The following is a 17,778-nucleotide window of genomic DNA, read 5'->3' on the forward strand; positions in this document are numbered from 1 at the left end:
TGAGTAGCTTAATTTTTTTTTTTCCAAATATAGGTTTCTCTGTGTGGTCCTGGCTGTCCTAGAACTCAGTGTGTAGACCAGGCTGGCCCCAAACACAGAGATCCACCTGCCTCTGCCTCCCGAGTGCTGGGATTAAAGGTGTGTGCCTCTGCTGCCTGGCAACAGTACCAATTTTTAAAGAACATTTAAAGACTTATTATAACTCTAACAGAATAGGATTGGTGGAGTTTTTATATTATTTTTATTGTCTCTATATCTGAATAATAATTTTGACTTTTGCCCCATGAAAGCATTTAAAGACTTAGATAAGAGGTGTAGAGATAGTTCAGTGGTTGAGAGCACTTGATACTCTTTCAGAGGACCAGCATTCAATTCCTGGTACTCACATCAGGTGACTCACAACCATCTGTTAAGTCCAGTGTCAAGGGGTTCAGTACCTTGTTCTTGCCTCCAAGGACATTAAAATTTTTTATTCACAATTGTATGAGTAAATAGAGTGGATATATGCTCTTGTATGTCTGTAAGTACAACACATGATGCAGTGCCCACAGAGGTCGAAAGGGCGTCAGATTCTGGAACTGCAGTCACAGACAGTTGTGAGTAGTTACATGGGTCCTGGGAACTGAACCCAGGTCCTCCCCAAGAGCAGCAAATACTCATAACCTTTGAACTGTCTCTCCAGCCTTGTATTACTAAATAGAGATATTTGAAAAGGAGAAAGCCAAATTTTAGATCGGGAGTGGAAAATCGTAGTTATGATGACACAGGCAAAGACTTGTGTGTGTAGAGGGAATGAGATGGTTGGTTCTTGTTGGAGGCTGGCCCTGAGCTTGAGACCTATGCCACATCCTGAGCAAGCGCTCCATCCATAGCTTCTTTCCCTGCAGCTAGTCTCTGACTTTACTTCTTGGAAAAAATAATCTTCTCTTTTAGGGCTCAAACTTTGTACTTTCCCATAATGACTTACACGTAGTGGTCATGACATTATCTACTGCAACTAGATTTTTAAAATTCTGGAAAGAGATCTGGTTTTTTATTTTTATCCATTTTCATTTTTTCTTAAACTCAGACACATTGTTTATTACTTGTTAATAAATACTTATTGCACTTTCCTAGTTTATATTAGCTTTCTTTTGTTTATTTTTTCCTCAGAAAAATTTATGAAAAAAGGTAAATGGAGATTTAAAAAACATATCCTATTTATTATGTGATCTGAAATGAGAGATTCATATAATAGTTATCATTTTACTGTTTGGTTTAAAGTATGGTTTATATTATTTTCTTTTATGATCTTAGAAATTTGATAATCTGTCGATTGGATATGGTGATTTTCACATTTAGCATCAGCATTCTGGAGGCTGAGACAGAAGGATTATTGAGTTCAGAGCTATCTCGGCTTTGTAACTATATCTCAGGAAGCCAGGAAATCCAACCTTGCTGCTGGATAGTCTTCTCTTCCTTCTCTTATAATAGGGAATTTCTGTTAACTTATTTTAAAAATCAAGAAATGGAAATATCTTTACGTACTTTTTCTTTTCAGTGCACATGACGTGCCTAAGCAGCCAGTGGTACGATTTAAACGAAACAAACATCATAAAGGATCCATTTATTGTGTGGCATGGAGTCCTTGTGGACAGTTATTAGCAACCGGATCAAATGACAAATATGTGAAAGTGCTGCCCTTCAATGCAGAGACGTGTAACGCAACAGGTAGGGCCCAAGGATGCAGCAGTAGCTGGTAGACAGTATCCTGTACGTTTCTTTCTGTACTGTGTCTTTCTGTTGCCATTAACGACATCTCAGAACATTAGCTTAAGGAAATTATTATTATTATTATTATTATTATTATTATTATTATTATTATTGGTTTTTCAAGACAGGGTTTCTCTGTACAGCTTTGCACCTTTCCTGGAACTTACTCTGTAGTCCAGGCTGGCCTCGAACTCACAGAGATCCGCCTGCCTCTGCCTTCCGAGTGCTGGGATTAAAGGCGTGCGCCACCACCGCCTGGCTGGAACTTATTATTTTTGTTCTGATTATTCCACTCCAGTGAGGTATTATTCTTTTAAATAAGTCTTACACATAGCCAAATGGTATATGAATTTGAGAAAAACATCAAAGTGAAAATAATTTTTATGGACTAGGGATGTAGCTGAGTGGTAGACTACTTGAAGAGTGTGCATAACTGTGCACATGTGTGCATGCACACACACACACACACACACACACACACACACACAGACAAGAGACAGAAATAGAGACAGAGAGAACCTTTTAAATAACTATCATAGCCGGGCGGTGGTGGCGCACGCCTTTAATCCCAGCACTTGGGAGGCAGAGCCAGGCGGATCTCTGTGAGTTCGAGGCCAGCCTGAGCTACCAAGTGAGTCCCAGGAAAGGCGCAAAGCTACACAGAGAAACCCTGTCTCGAAAAAAAAAAAAAAAAAAAAAACTATCATAATTGAATTAATGAATATTTTCTAGAGTCTACCTGTCCTTTTTGTTTGAAATAAAGACAGGGAGGTGATGAACTTTCTATAGCTGTTTTAAGGACAGTAATACTGAATCCGTATTTTAATTTCTTTTAGTTTTGTGTTCAATAAATGAGTTGGTTATGTCAATCCCTAAGTAAAAATAAGTCCTTTTTTTTTTTTTCCGAGACAGGATTTCTCTGTAGCTTTGGAGCCTGTCCTGGACTAGCTCTGTAGACCAGGCTGGCCTCGAACTCACAGAGATTCGCCTGCCTCTGCCTCCCGAGTGCTGGGATTAAAGGCGTGTGCCACCAGTGCCCGGCGTAAAAATAAGTCTTACTACTGCACTGTTTTTTAATTAATTTTTTAGGTTAGCATACAAGACAATGGGTTTCACTGTGATGTTCTCCCATGGACGTGTCAATACGCTTTGCTCTAATGTTAACTAGTGCATTCTCCTTGCCGGTGCTCAGGCACTTAGCATCCTCTTCACACAGGAAGTTGAGCAGCATTTTTTTTTTTTTAATTCTTACTGCTGTTTCAGGACCCGATCTGGAATTTAGCATGCATGATGGGACAATCCGAGATTTGGCATTTATGGAAGGCCCGGAGAGTGGTGGAGCTATTTTAATAAGTGCCGGGGCAGGAGACTGTAACATTTACACAACAGACTGTCAAAGAGGACAGGGTCTTCATGCTTTGAGTGGACACACTGGTATGTAGTCATGGCTCTGTGTGCTCTTTCCTTTGCTCAAACTGTGCTGTGTGCTGTTTTCATTGTGGAATAGATCTCTTCATAATGGATCGTTTAGAGACAGATTTTTATTTCAAAAACTTTCATTGTGAGTTTTGGATATCAGAGAAATAATAATGGCATTATCCATTTATTCATCACAGAATTCTTTTATTTTAATCTTCACAGACATTATATGATGTCGGAAGTTTTATCCCTCTTTATATATGAAGGCAGTGGGGCAGAAAGGGGGAAGCCAGGAAGTGACAGATCTAAGATAGGAGTCTATATCCATGTCATTCAAAGCTAGTAATCTAACTCCACAGAATAACTGCCTATATTGTCTTCATGAAAAAGTCGCCATTATTTCAAGTGACAAGTTTTTGTGTGTACTAATTATTATATCTTGAAATACAGAAATGACTTATTCTACTAGTGGAGTCACCAAAGAAAGTTTGAATTTGTTCAGAGTGGTTTTGATATGTTTTAATAATTTAAAAAATTAATCTATTTGATAGTATGTAAAATCTCTATGATAGGACATTTTTGGTTAACCAGTCAGGAGAAGAACTTACTTTTTGACCTTTTCCCACAGCAGTAACTGTGTATGGTCTTTTATAGGGCATATTTTAGCACTTTATACCTGGAGTGGCTGGATGATTGCATCTGGTTCCCAGGATAAGACTGTTAGATTCTGGGATCTTCGAGTACCAAGCTGTGTTCGTGTGGTTGGCACAACATTCCATGGAACTGGTAGGTTTTCCATAGATGTGAATGAAGTTCTATGAGAAAGGAACTTTATAAATTACACTAGTGTCTGCTTCCCTACCCCCATCTTTAGGTGACAAAGAGTACCAGGGCTGGGAATGTAGCTGAGCTGATAGAGTGCTGGGCTAGTCTGTGTGAAGCTCTGAGTTTAATTCTTAGTACTGAACAAACCAGGTCAGCCTGGGCTACAAGAGACTCAAAAAAAAGAAGGGAAAAGAAAGGATATCGGGGTAGGGTGAGGGGGTGAGGGGGAGACTGACTTTGTATTTTATCAATTAGTTTCAATTCTTTTAGAATTCGTTCATATGTTACCATATTTGTAAACCAATATAGATCAAATATTGTGCTCCAAATTGGCCTCTTAGGGCAATTTTAGAATATATATTGATTTGTTTATTTATTACATATGTACTGTATGTGAGTGTATACACCCAGCAGTGTGCATTGCGATTGTGGAGGCAGAAGACAACTGTGGAAGACCATTCCTTCCTTCCAGAGACTGGCCTGAGTTCCAGACCTGGCTGCAGTGACTTTGTCTGCTGAGGCATGCCCTCTGCCCAGATCTCAGCTACTTAACACCTTTTAATTAATTAACTTACTTATGTGAGGGCACATGTTCACATGGAGGTCAATGGATAGTGTGTGGGAGTCATTCTGTTCTTTACCATCTGGACATGAAGATTGATCCCAGGTCATCAGGCTTGGCAGCAAGTGCCATTACCTATTTGGACCGACCATCGCACAGGCTCTAAAGAACCCCAGATCTTATACAATTATTTTTTAAAAACGTATTTCCATTTTATGTGCATGGGTGTTTGGCCTGCCTGGATGTCTGTGCACCATGTGCATACATTATTTGTGGAGGCCAGGAGAGGATGTCGGATCCCCTGAAACTGCCTCTCATGTCTGCCCTTACTGCTTGAATCTCTCAGCTGTTACATCATTTTATTTAATGTTTGCTTTTGTAATTTTTCCAGGCTCTAACGTTTCTTTTTTCTTGTCGGTTTCAAGGAAAGATTATCTTAGTTTACATTTGTGTATACATAGGTACCATTATTTAGACTGTTTACTGTTTTTCAAGATATACTTTATATCATTTTTTCCTGTGATGTTTCCACAGACTGCTTGAACTACTTGGGTATTGAGCACAACTCTTCAGTCTTATTTTCATGATTGATCTCCTTTTAGGAGAAAAATCAAATCATTTTCCTACCAAGAAAAACTTAAATTCTAAGTAATGAAATTTTCTTACATACAGTTGAGTTTTGGCAGGTCCACAAACGATCATTAGCATTTATTTATTTATTTTATTTTTTGGTTTTTTCGAGGCAGGGTTTCTCTGTGTAGCTTTGTGCCTTTCCTAGAACTCACTTTGGAGACCAGGCTGGCCTCGAACTCACAGAGATCCGCCTGGCTCTGCCTCCCGAGTGCTGGGATTAAAGGCGTGCGCCGCCGCCACCACCACCCGCATTTAATTTTTTTAGCCATCTTTCTATGTTTGCTTGGAGTTATGAGTAACTCCATTGAAAATACATGGTAGTTAGGGCTATGTCCTTCAGACTCAGAACTTAATTTCTGTTGTTAATAAATCATGGGTTGCCTTTGGATATTTCCTACACTGTTGCTTTACAGTAAAATTTGTTAGTGAGTTTCTTGTTCCCACAGCTAGATACTCTAAGCTGAGTATAGAGGTATATTTTAGGACTTGTCTAGTAGTGAACTCACTGGGGTAGAAGTGTTTTTCTAGCACTGTTTCACAGTGTTATGCTGGAGGTTTTTCAATTCACAAGAAATAGGTTCTAATTTCTTACAGATGTAGTTTTATCCTTGCTTCTAAAAAAGATACAGTGGTTATTAGTTAATTTAGATTTTTCCTTATACAATACATTCCTTACCAAATGAATATAACAGTATTGATAAGCTACATCAGACCATTAGTGTGTGGTTCAGTGAACATAAATAGCTACATTGTGTCATAAGTGTATTAACTTTCTGTGTTGCAATTTTCATTTCTCCACTGTAGGCAGTGCCGTGGCATCTGTGGCTGTGGATCCTAGTGGCCGTCTCTTAGCCACGGGTCAAGAAGACTCCAGCTGCATGCTGTATGACATAAGAGGTGGCAGAATGGTCCAGAGTTACCACCCTCATTCCAGTGATGTGCGCTCTGTTCGCTTCTCTCCTGGAGCCCACTACTTACTGACGGGCTCTTACGATATGAAGATCAAGGTGACAGACCTGCAAGGTGATGAGATTGGCTTCTCTTTGTTTTTAGTCTCCTGTGCTATGTGGGCCTTTTTTCTAGTCTGATATGATTGGCTAACATTTTTAAGCTTTAATTTTAAAGTTATTGAGAAGACTAAATTAAGATTTCTTGTAGTAAATTATTAAGTAAATGGAGTGAAATTTTATTTAATAAAACACATTTTATTCAATTTATTTTTACTACAGTGACTTATTCTGTGGTATAAGTGATGGATTTATACACCCTTTAGCATCCTTAAAAATAACATTGTACAATTTATATAATTAGTCCTTCAGTGTCTAGTTTTATCTTTAAACATTCATTAACTAAATGTTTGCTCTATCCAACTAAGAGCAGATGAATTAAATAATTTCCATCTTGATGGAGGTTGTATTTTAGAGGCCAGTGAAAAATAAACTAACAAATGATGTAATTTTTTAGGTTTAATTTAAAAAATTAGCTGGTAGGAGATAGTGACTGGTTAGGGGATGGCTGTTTTAGACAGATGCCATTTGTATGGAGGCCTGAATCATGAGGAGGAACAAGCTATACAAAGGTCCTCGCAAAGAGCATAGCACAGACAAGGATGCTGAGGCAGGGGCAGACTTGGAGTGGTCATGACGCTGCAGGAGGTGGAGATGGCTGGAACAGAGTGAACCCAAGGGAAGAGATACAGAAGTCTACTTCTGAGGCTAAGTTTATTGGCATAAAAGGTCTGTTTTTAAAAGCAGTTTTAGGTTAATAGAAAAATCAAGAGAAAGATTAATTTCCCACGTGCTATCTGCCCTTCACATGCGTCCTCCCCATTGTCAGTTTCCCACCAGAACAGTACATTTGTTGTTGATGAGCTGCCAGCATTTAAAAAATGACAACATGAATCCTTTGGAAGATCATTAATCAAGGAGTAATATGATCTAATTAGATTCTTAAAGTCATCTGAGTTCCTACCTGTGTGTGTCGTTAGCAGGGCAGGAATAGAAATGCAGAATCAGAGGCGGTGCTGCTGGCATGGCCTGAGGAGGGTGGTGTCTGGGAATGAGGTATGAAGTGGAGGGGAAGAAGTAACCGAATTCAAGGGTATTTTAATTCAGATGTTTAAAGGCTGGATGTGGTGGCACACCTTTAATCCCAGCACTTGGGAGGCAGAGGCAGGTGGATCTCTGTGAGTTCAAGGCCAGCCTGGTCTACAGAGTGAGATCCAGGACAGCCAGGGCTGCATAGGGAGACCCTATCTCAAAAAAAAAAATTACTTGGTTATTAATCTGCAGTTAGGTTTGTGGATAAAGTGAGTGTGAATCATAGGCACACAAACATCCGCGATAGATGGGATTTCAGAGGAAGTAAGATACAGAGGGGACAGAAGAGGTCTGCCAGCAGACTCCAGGCACCCATCAAACTTTAAATTGGGAAAGGAAGGAAAATCAGTGAAGGCCTTGAGTGAGATGAGCAGCACTGGAGGAGAGGGCGGCAGCTGTGACAGATGTTGCCATGCGTATGCTGCCAGGTCCTGACATTTCTCTCTGCCGAGACCTTTCTGCTGTAGCACCCCAAAGTAGCAGGAGGTGTGTACAGTCCGTGTACCTGCTTACTTCCCCTGATCAGCCAGTGTCTCTTCTTTCTCAATCCAGGGGACCTCACCAAGCAGCTCCCTCTCATGGTGGTGGGGGAGCACAAGGACAAGGTGATCCAGTGCAGATGGCACACCCGGGACCTTTCCTTCCTGTCGTCTTCCGCAGACAGGACTGTCACCCTCTGGACTTACAGCGGCTAGAGGCCGCCCGTGCAGGGCCGTGCAGTCAGAGCACAGACTCGAGACTACTGACTTGTGAGGAGGACTACAGGCCGGGGAACAGACTTGTCCAGAAAGACTGTAGCACAAGGAAGCCCCTTGATACTGTGTCCTGGCCACAGAAGGTGTCGGGTGGTGGTTTTCAGTCTTCCATGTGTGCTCAGGCTGCTGGGAGTCTTCTTGCCAAATCTGCAGAGCTCTTAGGTTGGTGTGCACGCCGAGTCAAGGTACAGGATGTGTTTATGGTTTATTATTAAATGCACTCCTTGGGTTTTGCCCCAGATAACAGTTTTATACACACACTGATATGGAATTAATATTTAAATAATTGTTACGTATAATACAGCCACGTTCTCCCCAGATGAAACATAGGTGTTCAGAAAGTACTTTGCTCTTGTCACAATCCCATATTGTATCACGTGTCTTCTAGAGGTCAGAATTTGGGAGGTCTCAAATTTCACACGATTGTCTTTACATAGGGGTCATTATTGGAGTTCACAGATGAAAGGAAAACTGCTTCTCGGCTCATTCTGCAGCAGCCACTTCTTTCCTTAGTCCAGGCTGTGGTTGCTCATTTGCCACATTATTTTGTTTCAGGCTAAAAAGTAACTATTTTGCTTTGGAAACTCGTTGATTTCAATTTTTTTGAATGCACATGATACCTCCCTTCCAAACGATACTGTAGAAGCAGAGCAGCTACAGTTATGTGGAACAATATTTGACGGTAGGGGTAATTTACTGGGTAGCATTTTCCTCCTAAAAATTAAAGACTTTGCCATGACCCTAGCATGGCTTGAAAAACTGTCTGCATGATAATTTAAAATGGAAAACTGAAACTTTGCACTCCAGAAACTTATTTGGATTTTTCTGGCACAGTTTTGTGTAATGAAGAATAATGACTTTATTTGTACAGTACTATAGATTCTAACATTTTATGTATCTTTATTTTCATATTGTTCAGTATTTTACTTTAAGTTATTAAATAGGCTATTTTATTTATTTCAACTGCAGTTGTATTGACCTGTCTGTTCACTATATGTAGTAAGCATTTTAAATCTATAGCCCACAAGTGGGAAGGGTAATAGACGTGTAACTGTGCTTTTCTTTCAATAAAGACCTCTTGACACCTAAAACTCTATCGGTTTCTCACAGTCTAAGTCTGTGGCACTCCGTTCAGAGTGCTGCTTCCAGTGTACTTGGAGAAGGTGGAAAGAAAGACCACGCGTACCCTGCTCCTTACTTTGTCCTAAAGCTCTTTCACTAGCTCGCTCTGCAGCTCCTAACAACAGACAGCACTTCTCTGTCCCGCCCTCACCCTGTCCTTTCTCGGGTCACTCTTGAGGTGCTGAAGGATTGAACCTAAGACTGCACATGCTAAGCAGACACCTGCTGCTCCTGAGCTGCAGGCCCTCCTTTTCCTTGTGGTTTTTAATTAACAGAGCCCGGCACAGCAAGGGCTGGAACATAGCTCCGTGGTGAGGCCCTGGCAGGGCGTGCAGAAGGCCCGCGTTCTGCCCTCAGCACTATCAGGAAGCCAGGCCATGGGAACGAGTGCCTAGTGGGGTGTACACGTTCTAACTCAGTGCTCCAGTGGGGTTTGGAAGCTTTTGAATGCTGAACAGCTTCACCACACGGAGGCAGAGGGGACACTGTAAAAACCAGTGTCTTAAAGTTAAGTCTCCTTGGTTTAGTTTAATGCACAATTTCATGAATTTTAGGATTTCTGGTTTTGTTTTGAGACAGTCTCACTCTTAGCTCTAGCTGGTCTGGACCTCAGAGACTTACTTGCATCCCAAGTGCTGGGATTCAAAGTGTGCACCACCATAGCCGGGTGGGGCAGCACATCCTTTAATCCCAGCACTCCAGAGGCAGAGGCAGAAGGATCTTTGTGAGTTCCAGGACAGCCAGGGCTACATGGAGAAACTCTGTCTCCAAAAAAGCGTGCACTACCTTTACAGGCTCTATTTTAGGAGTTTTTAATGGTCATTTTTTTGATAAGTTTAAAAACTAGGGCAGGGGATGGCAAAAAACAGAGAAACATGATCTTATTTTGCTTTTGGCAAAAGTTAAGCTAAGAATGTGGTGATGCTACTCTCATTTCCCAAATCAGACTTTGCTCCCTCTTTCTTGGACAACCAACGGTTTTGACAAACCAAGAGAGTGACTTTGTTTCCCAGGATCAGAACATTCAGAGAATACACAGCGTTCTCGCCATGTGTAGAATGGTGTGTGATATGCAATGAGTGTAGGTTGGGTTTGAGTGTGCCCAGTTTGTGGTTCCCATTTGTCGGTGGTTTGCACCAGTCACTGAGTGGAAGTTGGCACTTGAGGGTCGCCTCTCTTCTTCACTGATGGGCTAGGCACTCTGCCCTGCTGTGCTCTGTCTGACAGCCCAGGAGAAGTGGTGCTTAGCAAGAATGCATTAGAGACCAAGGTGTCAATGCTGGTCACCATGCTTTCCTCAGCAGGTTCTTCTACTAGAGGTTTGAGTGGAGCACCTCCATAACCACAGCCCACCTTTGTTCTTTGTGGACCTCCATAACCACAGCCCACCTTTGTTCTGTGTGGACCTCCATAACCACAGCCCACCTTTGTTTTGTGTGGACCTCCATAACCACAGCCCACCCTCTGTTCTGTGTGGACCTCCATAACCACAGCCCACCCTCTGTTCTGTGTGGACCTCCATAACCACAGCCCACCTTTGTTCTGTGTGGACCTCCATAACCACAGCCCACCTTTGTTCTGTGTGGACCTCCATAACCACAGCCCACCTTTGTTCTGTGTGGACCTCCATAACCACAGCCCACCTTTGTTCTGTGTGGACCTCCATAACCACAGCTCACCCTCTGTTCTGTGTGGACCTCCATAACCACAGCCCACCCTCTGTTCTGTGTGGACCTCCATAACCACAGCTCACCTTTGTTCTGTGTGGACCTCCATAACCACAGCTCACCTTTGTTCTCTGTGGACCTCCATAACCACAGCCCACCTTTGTTCTGTGTGGACCTCCATAACCACAGCCCACCTTTGTTCTCTGTGGACCTCCATAACCACAGCCTGCCTTTGTTCTGTATGGACCTCCATAACCACAGCCCACCTTTGTTCTGTATGGGGCATCTCCATAGCTGAGCTCTCTACATTTTAGGAGCAGATTTTTTCATGGTTCCTGTTAGCTGCTTTTCCTAAAGGCAAAATTACTCGTTTATCATAAAATACATAAAAGTTATGAATGAGCTGAGCGGAGGTGGTGCACACCTTTAATCCCAGCACTTGGGAGGCAGATGCAGGTGGATCTCTGTGAGTTCGAGGCCCACCTGGACTACAGAGTGAGTTCCAGGAGTCCCAAGGCGCAAAGCTACACAGAGAAACCCTGTCTCGAAAAAAAAAAAAAAAGTTACAAATGAGGTATAGGGAGATTCCCTGGGCAGCAACTCCAGGACCTCCATGCTCACAGCTACCCAGTCATTCTAGGACAGATAATTCTTTCTTCCCCCCTTTCCCTTTCATTTCTCCTCCTTTCTCCTCCCCCCCTCCCACTTCATCCTTTCTCATAGAAATTGTCTGTATTTATAGGATACTATGGGATTTTCCATTCCTTTGTGTAGTTTCATTCTTTCAGCTTTTTGAAGTGGTACATTACGTACCCTAGTATATAATGAAATATCAAAACCTTACCAATATACCTGTGTATTGGGGAAATTATAAAGGCCACTCCACGTAGTTAAAAGGGAGATTTATTTAGTGGGTGACTTACAAATGAAGGAATAGATAGGTTGCGGGGGTCTGGGGAAGGTGTATCGCAGTCCAGCAGTGTTCTCTGGAGCTCTGCTCAGTCAACCTCCACCGTCCAGGGTCCTGGAACAGAGAGAGCGCTTGCCCATCCAGGTCTCGGGTCTCCAGACGCCTCCCTTGGCCCCGCCTCGTAGGTGTGACAGTTGCCAGAGTCTCAATGGGGGTTGGAACTTCCAGAACCAAGCTGGAATAGCTACCCACTACACCTGTGAAGTTTCATGGTGGCAGATGTGCATGGTGCTACATTCCTGTATAGCAAATTGGAGGGCCTGAGACCCTATCTCAAAAAATTCATATTCAAATAAGTAAATTATATATAGAGAGAGAGTTCGGGATTTAGCTCAGTGGGTTTAGCTCATTAGCTTCCTGATGTGTGTGAGTCTCTAGGTTTGATTCTCAACACTTCCCACTACCCCTCCCCCAAGTTTATAAAATTATGTACCCTACTTTAATCATTGCCAGGGAGAAAGCTTTCAGGACCCTCTCAGGTGAGGTGTGAAATTCATTTCTCTTTGACATTTCTATTCCATTATTCACACACACATAAGTGTGTGTATGTGTCTCTCTGTGAGCACTGTAGCGGGCGGAGGAAGGTCAGGACAGCCACTAGGATTTAGTTCTCTCTTTCTACCATTATTGGTCCGAAGGATCCAACTCAAGTCGTCAGCAATGGCAGCAAGCGCATGACCTGCTGAGTCACTCACTGGCCTGGATTTCCTTTCCGTTATTGAACTGTCTTAAAGCACCAGAAATTACTTGCAGTAACTATTTAGATACTTATGTCCATTCCGTGTGTCTCTGCACTGTCTTCCCCATGGGGTTGAATAGATTCTGAGCTGCATACACAAAAGGAAATGCCAAGACCAAAGTGTCTGCTCTACCAGCTGCTGCCAGATGTGAGGAAGGAATTTGAGTAAAAGGTAGTGCTAGACTCTGAGGTCTAATGCAAATTTCCCCTCCTCTTTGTTTTTCTGTTTTCAATACAAAAAATATTTAGTTGTCCTCAAAAATTGTAAGCCCAAAATATATAGTAAACAGTGAAAGGAAGCCTATAAAACATGAGAAAACATTCACAAATCTTTAAGAAGGTATAATTATAGTTAGGCAGTGGTGGTGGTGCATTCCTTTAATTCCAGCACTCAGAAGGGAGAGGCAGGAGGATAGATATCTGAGTTCCAGGACAGCAAAGGCTGGGCAGAGAAACCCCGTCTCCAAAAACAAACAAACAAACAAACAAACAAACACACAAACACACACATGTATACACTTTATTTATTTATATCTATTTATCTGGACATGGCAGTTAGGAGGCTGAGGCAGGAGAATTGCCACAAGTTCAAGGCCAGCCTGGGCTACATAGTAAATCTCAGGCCTTCCTGAGTTGTGATAAAGACCCTGTCCCAGACACACAAACAGAAGATTACTAAATTGAAACAACTTTCAAAACCAGCCAAGCAAAAATCCTGATTAGGAAGTAAGGGATTTGAATAGTCATTCATCAAAGAAGAGCATGAAAAGATTCTCTCTGGAGGCAATTCCATTCCTGTATGCTTAGCCACTTGGGAGGCAGTGCAAGAATTTGAGGTCATGCCTGGACTGAGTCTACCAGGTTGCTCGCAGTCCTCAGGGGAGGATTTGCCCTGGAGGAGGTGGGAATGGGGGGGTGGGCTGGAGGTAAGGGGAGGGGTTGGGAGGGGGGAGAATAGGGGAACCTGTGGCTGATATGTAGAACTGAATGGTATTGTAAAATAAAATAAAATAAAATAAAATAAAATAAAATAAAATAAAATAAAATAAAATAAAATAAAATAAAATAAAAATGCTTCAAAAAAAAAAAAAGAGTTTGAGGTCAGCCTGGGCAACAAAACAAGACACTATTATCTCCCCCTACCTCCACAAAAGGATTCAAACACAGTTGAGGATGCAGGACATTTTCCTTGGGCACACTTGTGATCATAAAATGCTCTATAGAGAGGTTGGCAGTTCCCACCAAGTTAAAATGCGAGCCAGGTGTGTTGGCATCTGCCTGCAGTCCCAGCCCTGGGAGGCTGAGGGGGAGGGACTATGTCATGCGAGCCTGTTGGGGCCTACCTAGTAAGACCCTGTTACAAAATACAGAATTAAATAAAAAATAAAATTACCACTCAGCAGTCCTACATTTAAATATGTTACTGAGGGTGGTGAGATGGCTCGGTAGTTAAGAACTCTAGTTGCTCTTGCAGAGGCCTGGCTTCGATCCCCAGCCACCCATATGGTGGTTCACAACTCATAATCTCAGTTCTGGGGGATCCTAGGAGGCACACATGTGATGCACAAACATGCATGTAGGCAAAACATTTATTCATATGAAACAAGTCTTCTAAAATAAAAAAAATTAAATATCTGTTGCTGGAGTTTAGGACCAGAGTCCTGGCACTAAGTCCCAACATGCCAGGCTCAACCACCTGATGTGCCAGTCAAAGATGACAAAGGACAGAACGGAGATTTCATCAATTATGTTTGGGTAAATAGTGTGGTGTCTACTAATATTGTCAACCTGACGATAGTCGTTGGGCATGCCTCTATGTTAATAGAAGTAGGAAGACCCACCTAAATTGTGGGCACCCCCTTTTCATGGGCTGGTGTCTTGGACTGAATAAAAACTGAAATCAAGTTGAGCACTAGTATCCTTGATCACTCGTGCTCTGCTTTCTGATGAAGGATATAATATATCACTAGTTGCTTCCAAGTTCCGGCTGTCATGCTCCTCACCCATGCTCACATGTAAGCATCCATAATGAAACACACACACACACACACACACACACACACACACACACACACACACACACACAGATGTGGAAGTAGAAGGGAGACTGATGTGAAGAATGGGATCCAAAGGAGGGGGAAGGGGACAAAAGGTTATGGTAAGTGGGTTTGGTCAAAATACATTATAAACATATGAAAATAAAATGTAACCGGTATCCACAGTTAATGCATGCTAATCAAAAGAGTGGGAATACAGCTCTAGGAGTTTGATTAGGGTTGAGCACCTGAGCATAGGTGAGGGGTTATTTACAGGAGCATGAGTGGGTGACTTACCAGTTGCTGTACCACTAAAGAAAATACCCCCTCTCCCCAGCAACCATTAACTGCCCATAGCGCCTCAGGGCAGAGTGGGGCCTCAAGAGCCCTTTGCCATGTTCACAATAATGTCAAGACCGGTACTGTCTTGAACAGGTCTTGTGTAGGTGGTCATAGTTACTAGTGAGTCATGACTGTGATGACCATGTCAAGCCAGGGGGACAATGTTCCACAGCACTCCTGCCCTGCTGGCTCTTAGATTCTCCCACACCCCTCCTGTGACGTTCCCTGAGCCAATGAGTGATATGGTTGTGAGCCTAGCCTTTAACGGCTGAGCCATCTCTCCAGCCCCAATGAGTGATATGGATATCCCATTTAGGGCTGAACATTGAAGTCACTTGTTCTCAGCACCTTGAGCAGTTAGGAGTCCCTGTATGAGCCACTGCTACTGCAAAATGAAGCTTCTTTGACCAGAACTGAAAGCAGTACTAATCTATGGGTAGAAACATCAGTATTTGGGAGGCTGTTTGATATGCACAACTTATCTATTGAGCAAAAGAATAGTAGCTTCCCCACCAGGGAATATGATCTCCCCGGCCACAGACTTTTGTCTAGGTCTACCGTGCCAGGCATGGATTCTGTCCTCAACTCAAATCAGAAAGAGGCTGGCTACCCACTTTGCAGCTTGCTACTATTGCACAAGTGGGCACATCTTGCCTGGGAGGTCAGAAGGGTAGCACAAGGTCCCTAGTGAGGCAAGAAAGTTGATGACTTCTCTAGCAGCCTGTAGCACCCTCTGGGGCTATGAAAGCTAACCAACCCAGAGTAAGCTTCCAGTTCAGTTCCCGTCTGACTTAGGCATGTGATTTCTCCAGTAACAGAATCTTACCAACTAGATCTGGTGGGCAACCAGCAACAGACACAAGGGCTGGAGAGATGGCTTAGCTGTTAAAGAACATACTGCTCTTCTAGAGGACCCAAGGCATCTGTGCTTTGTGGCTCACAATCATCTATAACTCTACCTCTAAGGTATCAGATGAGATGTCTCTGGCCTCCGCTGGCACCTGAATTCACATGCACAGACATGTGGGGCATACATGGGTTGCAAAGAGGGTGCCCAGAGAAAGTTAGACAAATAGAGCTTAAGCTTTAAGCTGTTTACACAGAGAGTAGATACAAATGGTGCCAGAGGCAGTTAGTTTAAGCTGTTTATGCAGAGAGTAGATACAAGGACATGCTGAGAGGAAGTTAGTTTGGGTTGTTTGTATGGAGATTAGATACAAATAGTGAGGAAGGAAGTTAGCTCAAGTTGTTTATGCTGGTAAGACACTAAGATGTCAGGGCATAAACAACTCGGAAACAAGAATGAGTATAGGGTGACCTTTAAAATGATTGGTTGGTTCCTTTACCCCCTCCTAGGGTTCTGAGGTTTTGCTATAAAAGGGTCTTACCGCCTAACAATAAATGAGTTCGAGCTTGACTGGACACCTGCTGCGACCTGTGTCTGATTGTCTCCAGGTGGGTAAGAGGGATGCTGGGGAACCCACCTCTGGGTTCCAGGCCACCTCTTCACAGGTGACCTCAGTTCCAGGTAGGGCAGGACCCCACACAGACACACATTCATAATTAAACATAAAATAAATCTTGGGGCCAGAGAGATGGCTTAGCATGTTTAGATCACATGCTGCTTTTGAGTCCCAGCACCCACATGATGATTCACAAACATCCATAACTCAATTTCCATGGGATCTGACCCCCTTTACTGGCCTCCATGGGTATGAGACATGCAGGTGGAACACCTAAAATACATACAGGGGAAGCGCTCATACATAAATAAATCTAAAAATATGAAAATTAAAAAAAAAATCTTTAAAAGTTGTAAACAACATATATATACCTAAGAATACCGAATTATACACCAGCAGTAATTCATTGCCAGTTAATTTTTGTATCCACTTCTGGAGTGGGGTGGGGTTCCTCTTTGGTGAGTTTTTTTGATATTGCAAAGCCAGAAGTTGAAGATAAACACAAAACAAACTGCTGTGGATATTGCTCTATATATAAATAAAACACTGGTTGGCAAGTGGCCAGGCAGGAAGTAGGTGGGACAAGGAGAGAGGAGAATTCTGGGAAGCGGAAGGCTGAGGGGAGAGACACTGCAGCCACCGCCAGGAGAAGAGCATGTAAAGACGCTGAGAAGCCACCAGCCACGTGGCAAGGTATAGATTTATAAAAATGGGTTAATTTAAGATAAAAGAACAGTTAGCTAGAAGCCTGCCACGGCCATACAGTTTATAAGTGATATAAGCGTCTGAGTGATTATTTTATATGTGGATTGTGGGACTGCGGGGCTTGGGGAACCTGGAGAGAAGCCCTCCGGCTACACAAACCTTACATCCAAATGCTCTATAGTGTGCCAACTCCCATTTGCCGGCCTCAATGTTGTACTACAGTTATTCATTACCTTCCACTTAAGAAAATTATGCTTGGGGCCGGAGATTCGGCCCAACGATTAATAGCACTGGTTGCTCTTCCAGAGGACCCAGGTTCAATTCCCAGCACCCACAAGGCAGCTCACAACTGTCTGTAACTCCAGTTCCAGAGGACCTGTCTGGCTCTCTCTCACATACATGCAGGCAAAACAATGCATGTCAAATAAATCTTAAGAAAATTATGCTCGAAGTAGACTTGGTTTTATTGCAAACCCTATACGGTCGAACACATAAAAACCAGCTAATAGTAAGAAAATGTACTTTGTATCCCTTTAACGCACTTGAAGAGATCCTTCCGACAGATCCCTCGAACTGAATTGGTGGTTGGGTAATTGAAAAAAAGCCCGAACTTCAGAGCCGAGGAGCGAGTCCCGCCCCCGCCCGGCCCCGGCCCCGCCCCCGCGGCTCAGCCAATCAGCGGCGCGCGC

At 42.9% G+C, this 17,778-nt stretch overlaps 1 protein-coding gene across 10 annotated transcripts in view; it reads left to right on the top strand.

The window, feature by feature from the left end:
• Wdr47 (WD repeat domain 47) overlaps positions 1–9,136 on the top strand; it is a 49,395-nt gene extending 40,259 nt beyond the window's left edge. For all 10 annotated transcript variants that reach the window (XM_006979461.4, XM_042279738.2, XM_042279736.2 and 7 more), the window contains exons 11-15: positions 1,541–1,710; positions 3,016–3,186; positions 3,826–3,957; positions 5,996–6,214; positions 7,843–9,136. In XM_006979461.4, the coding sequence (XP_006979523.1) occupies positions 1,541–1,710; positions 3,016–3,186; positions 3,826–3,957; positions 5,996–6,214; positions 7,843–7,985 (835 nt within the window). In that variant the 3' untranslated portion in view covers positions 7,986–9,136. The remainder of the gene's footprint in view (positions 1–1,540; positions 1,711–3,015; positions 3,187–3,825; positions 3,958–5,995; positions 6,215–7,842) is intronic.
• The last annotated feature ends 8,642 nt before the right edge of the window (positions 9,137–17,778 follow it).

Source organism: Peromyscus maniculatus, chromosome 6 (genome assembly GCF_049852395.1).
Source record: "Peromyscus maniculatus bairdii isolate BWxNUB_F1_BW_parent chromosome 6, HU_Pman_BW_mat_3.1, whole genome shotgun sequence".
Lineage (NCBI taxonomy): Eukaryota > Metazoa > Chordata > Mammalia > Rodentia > Cricetidae > Peromyscus > Peromyscus maniculatus.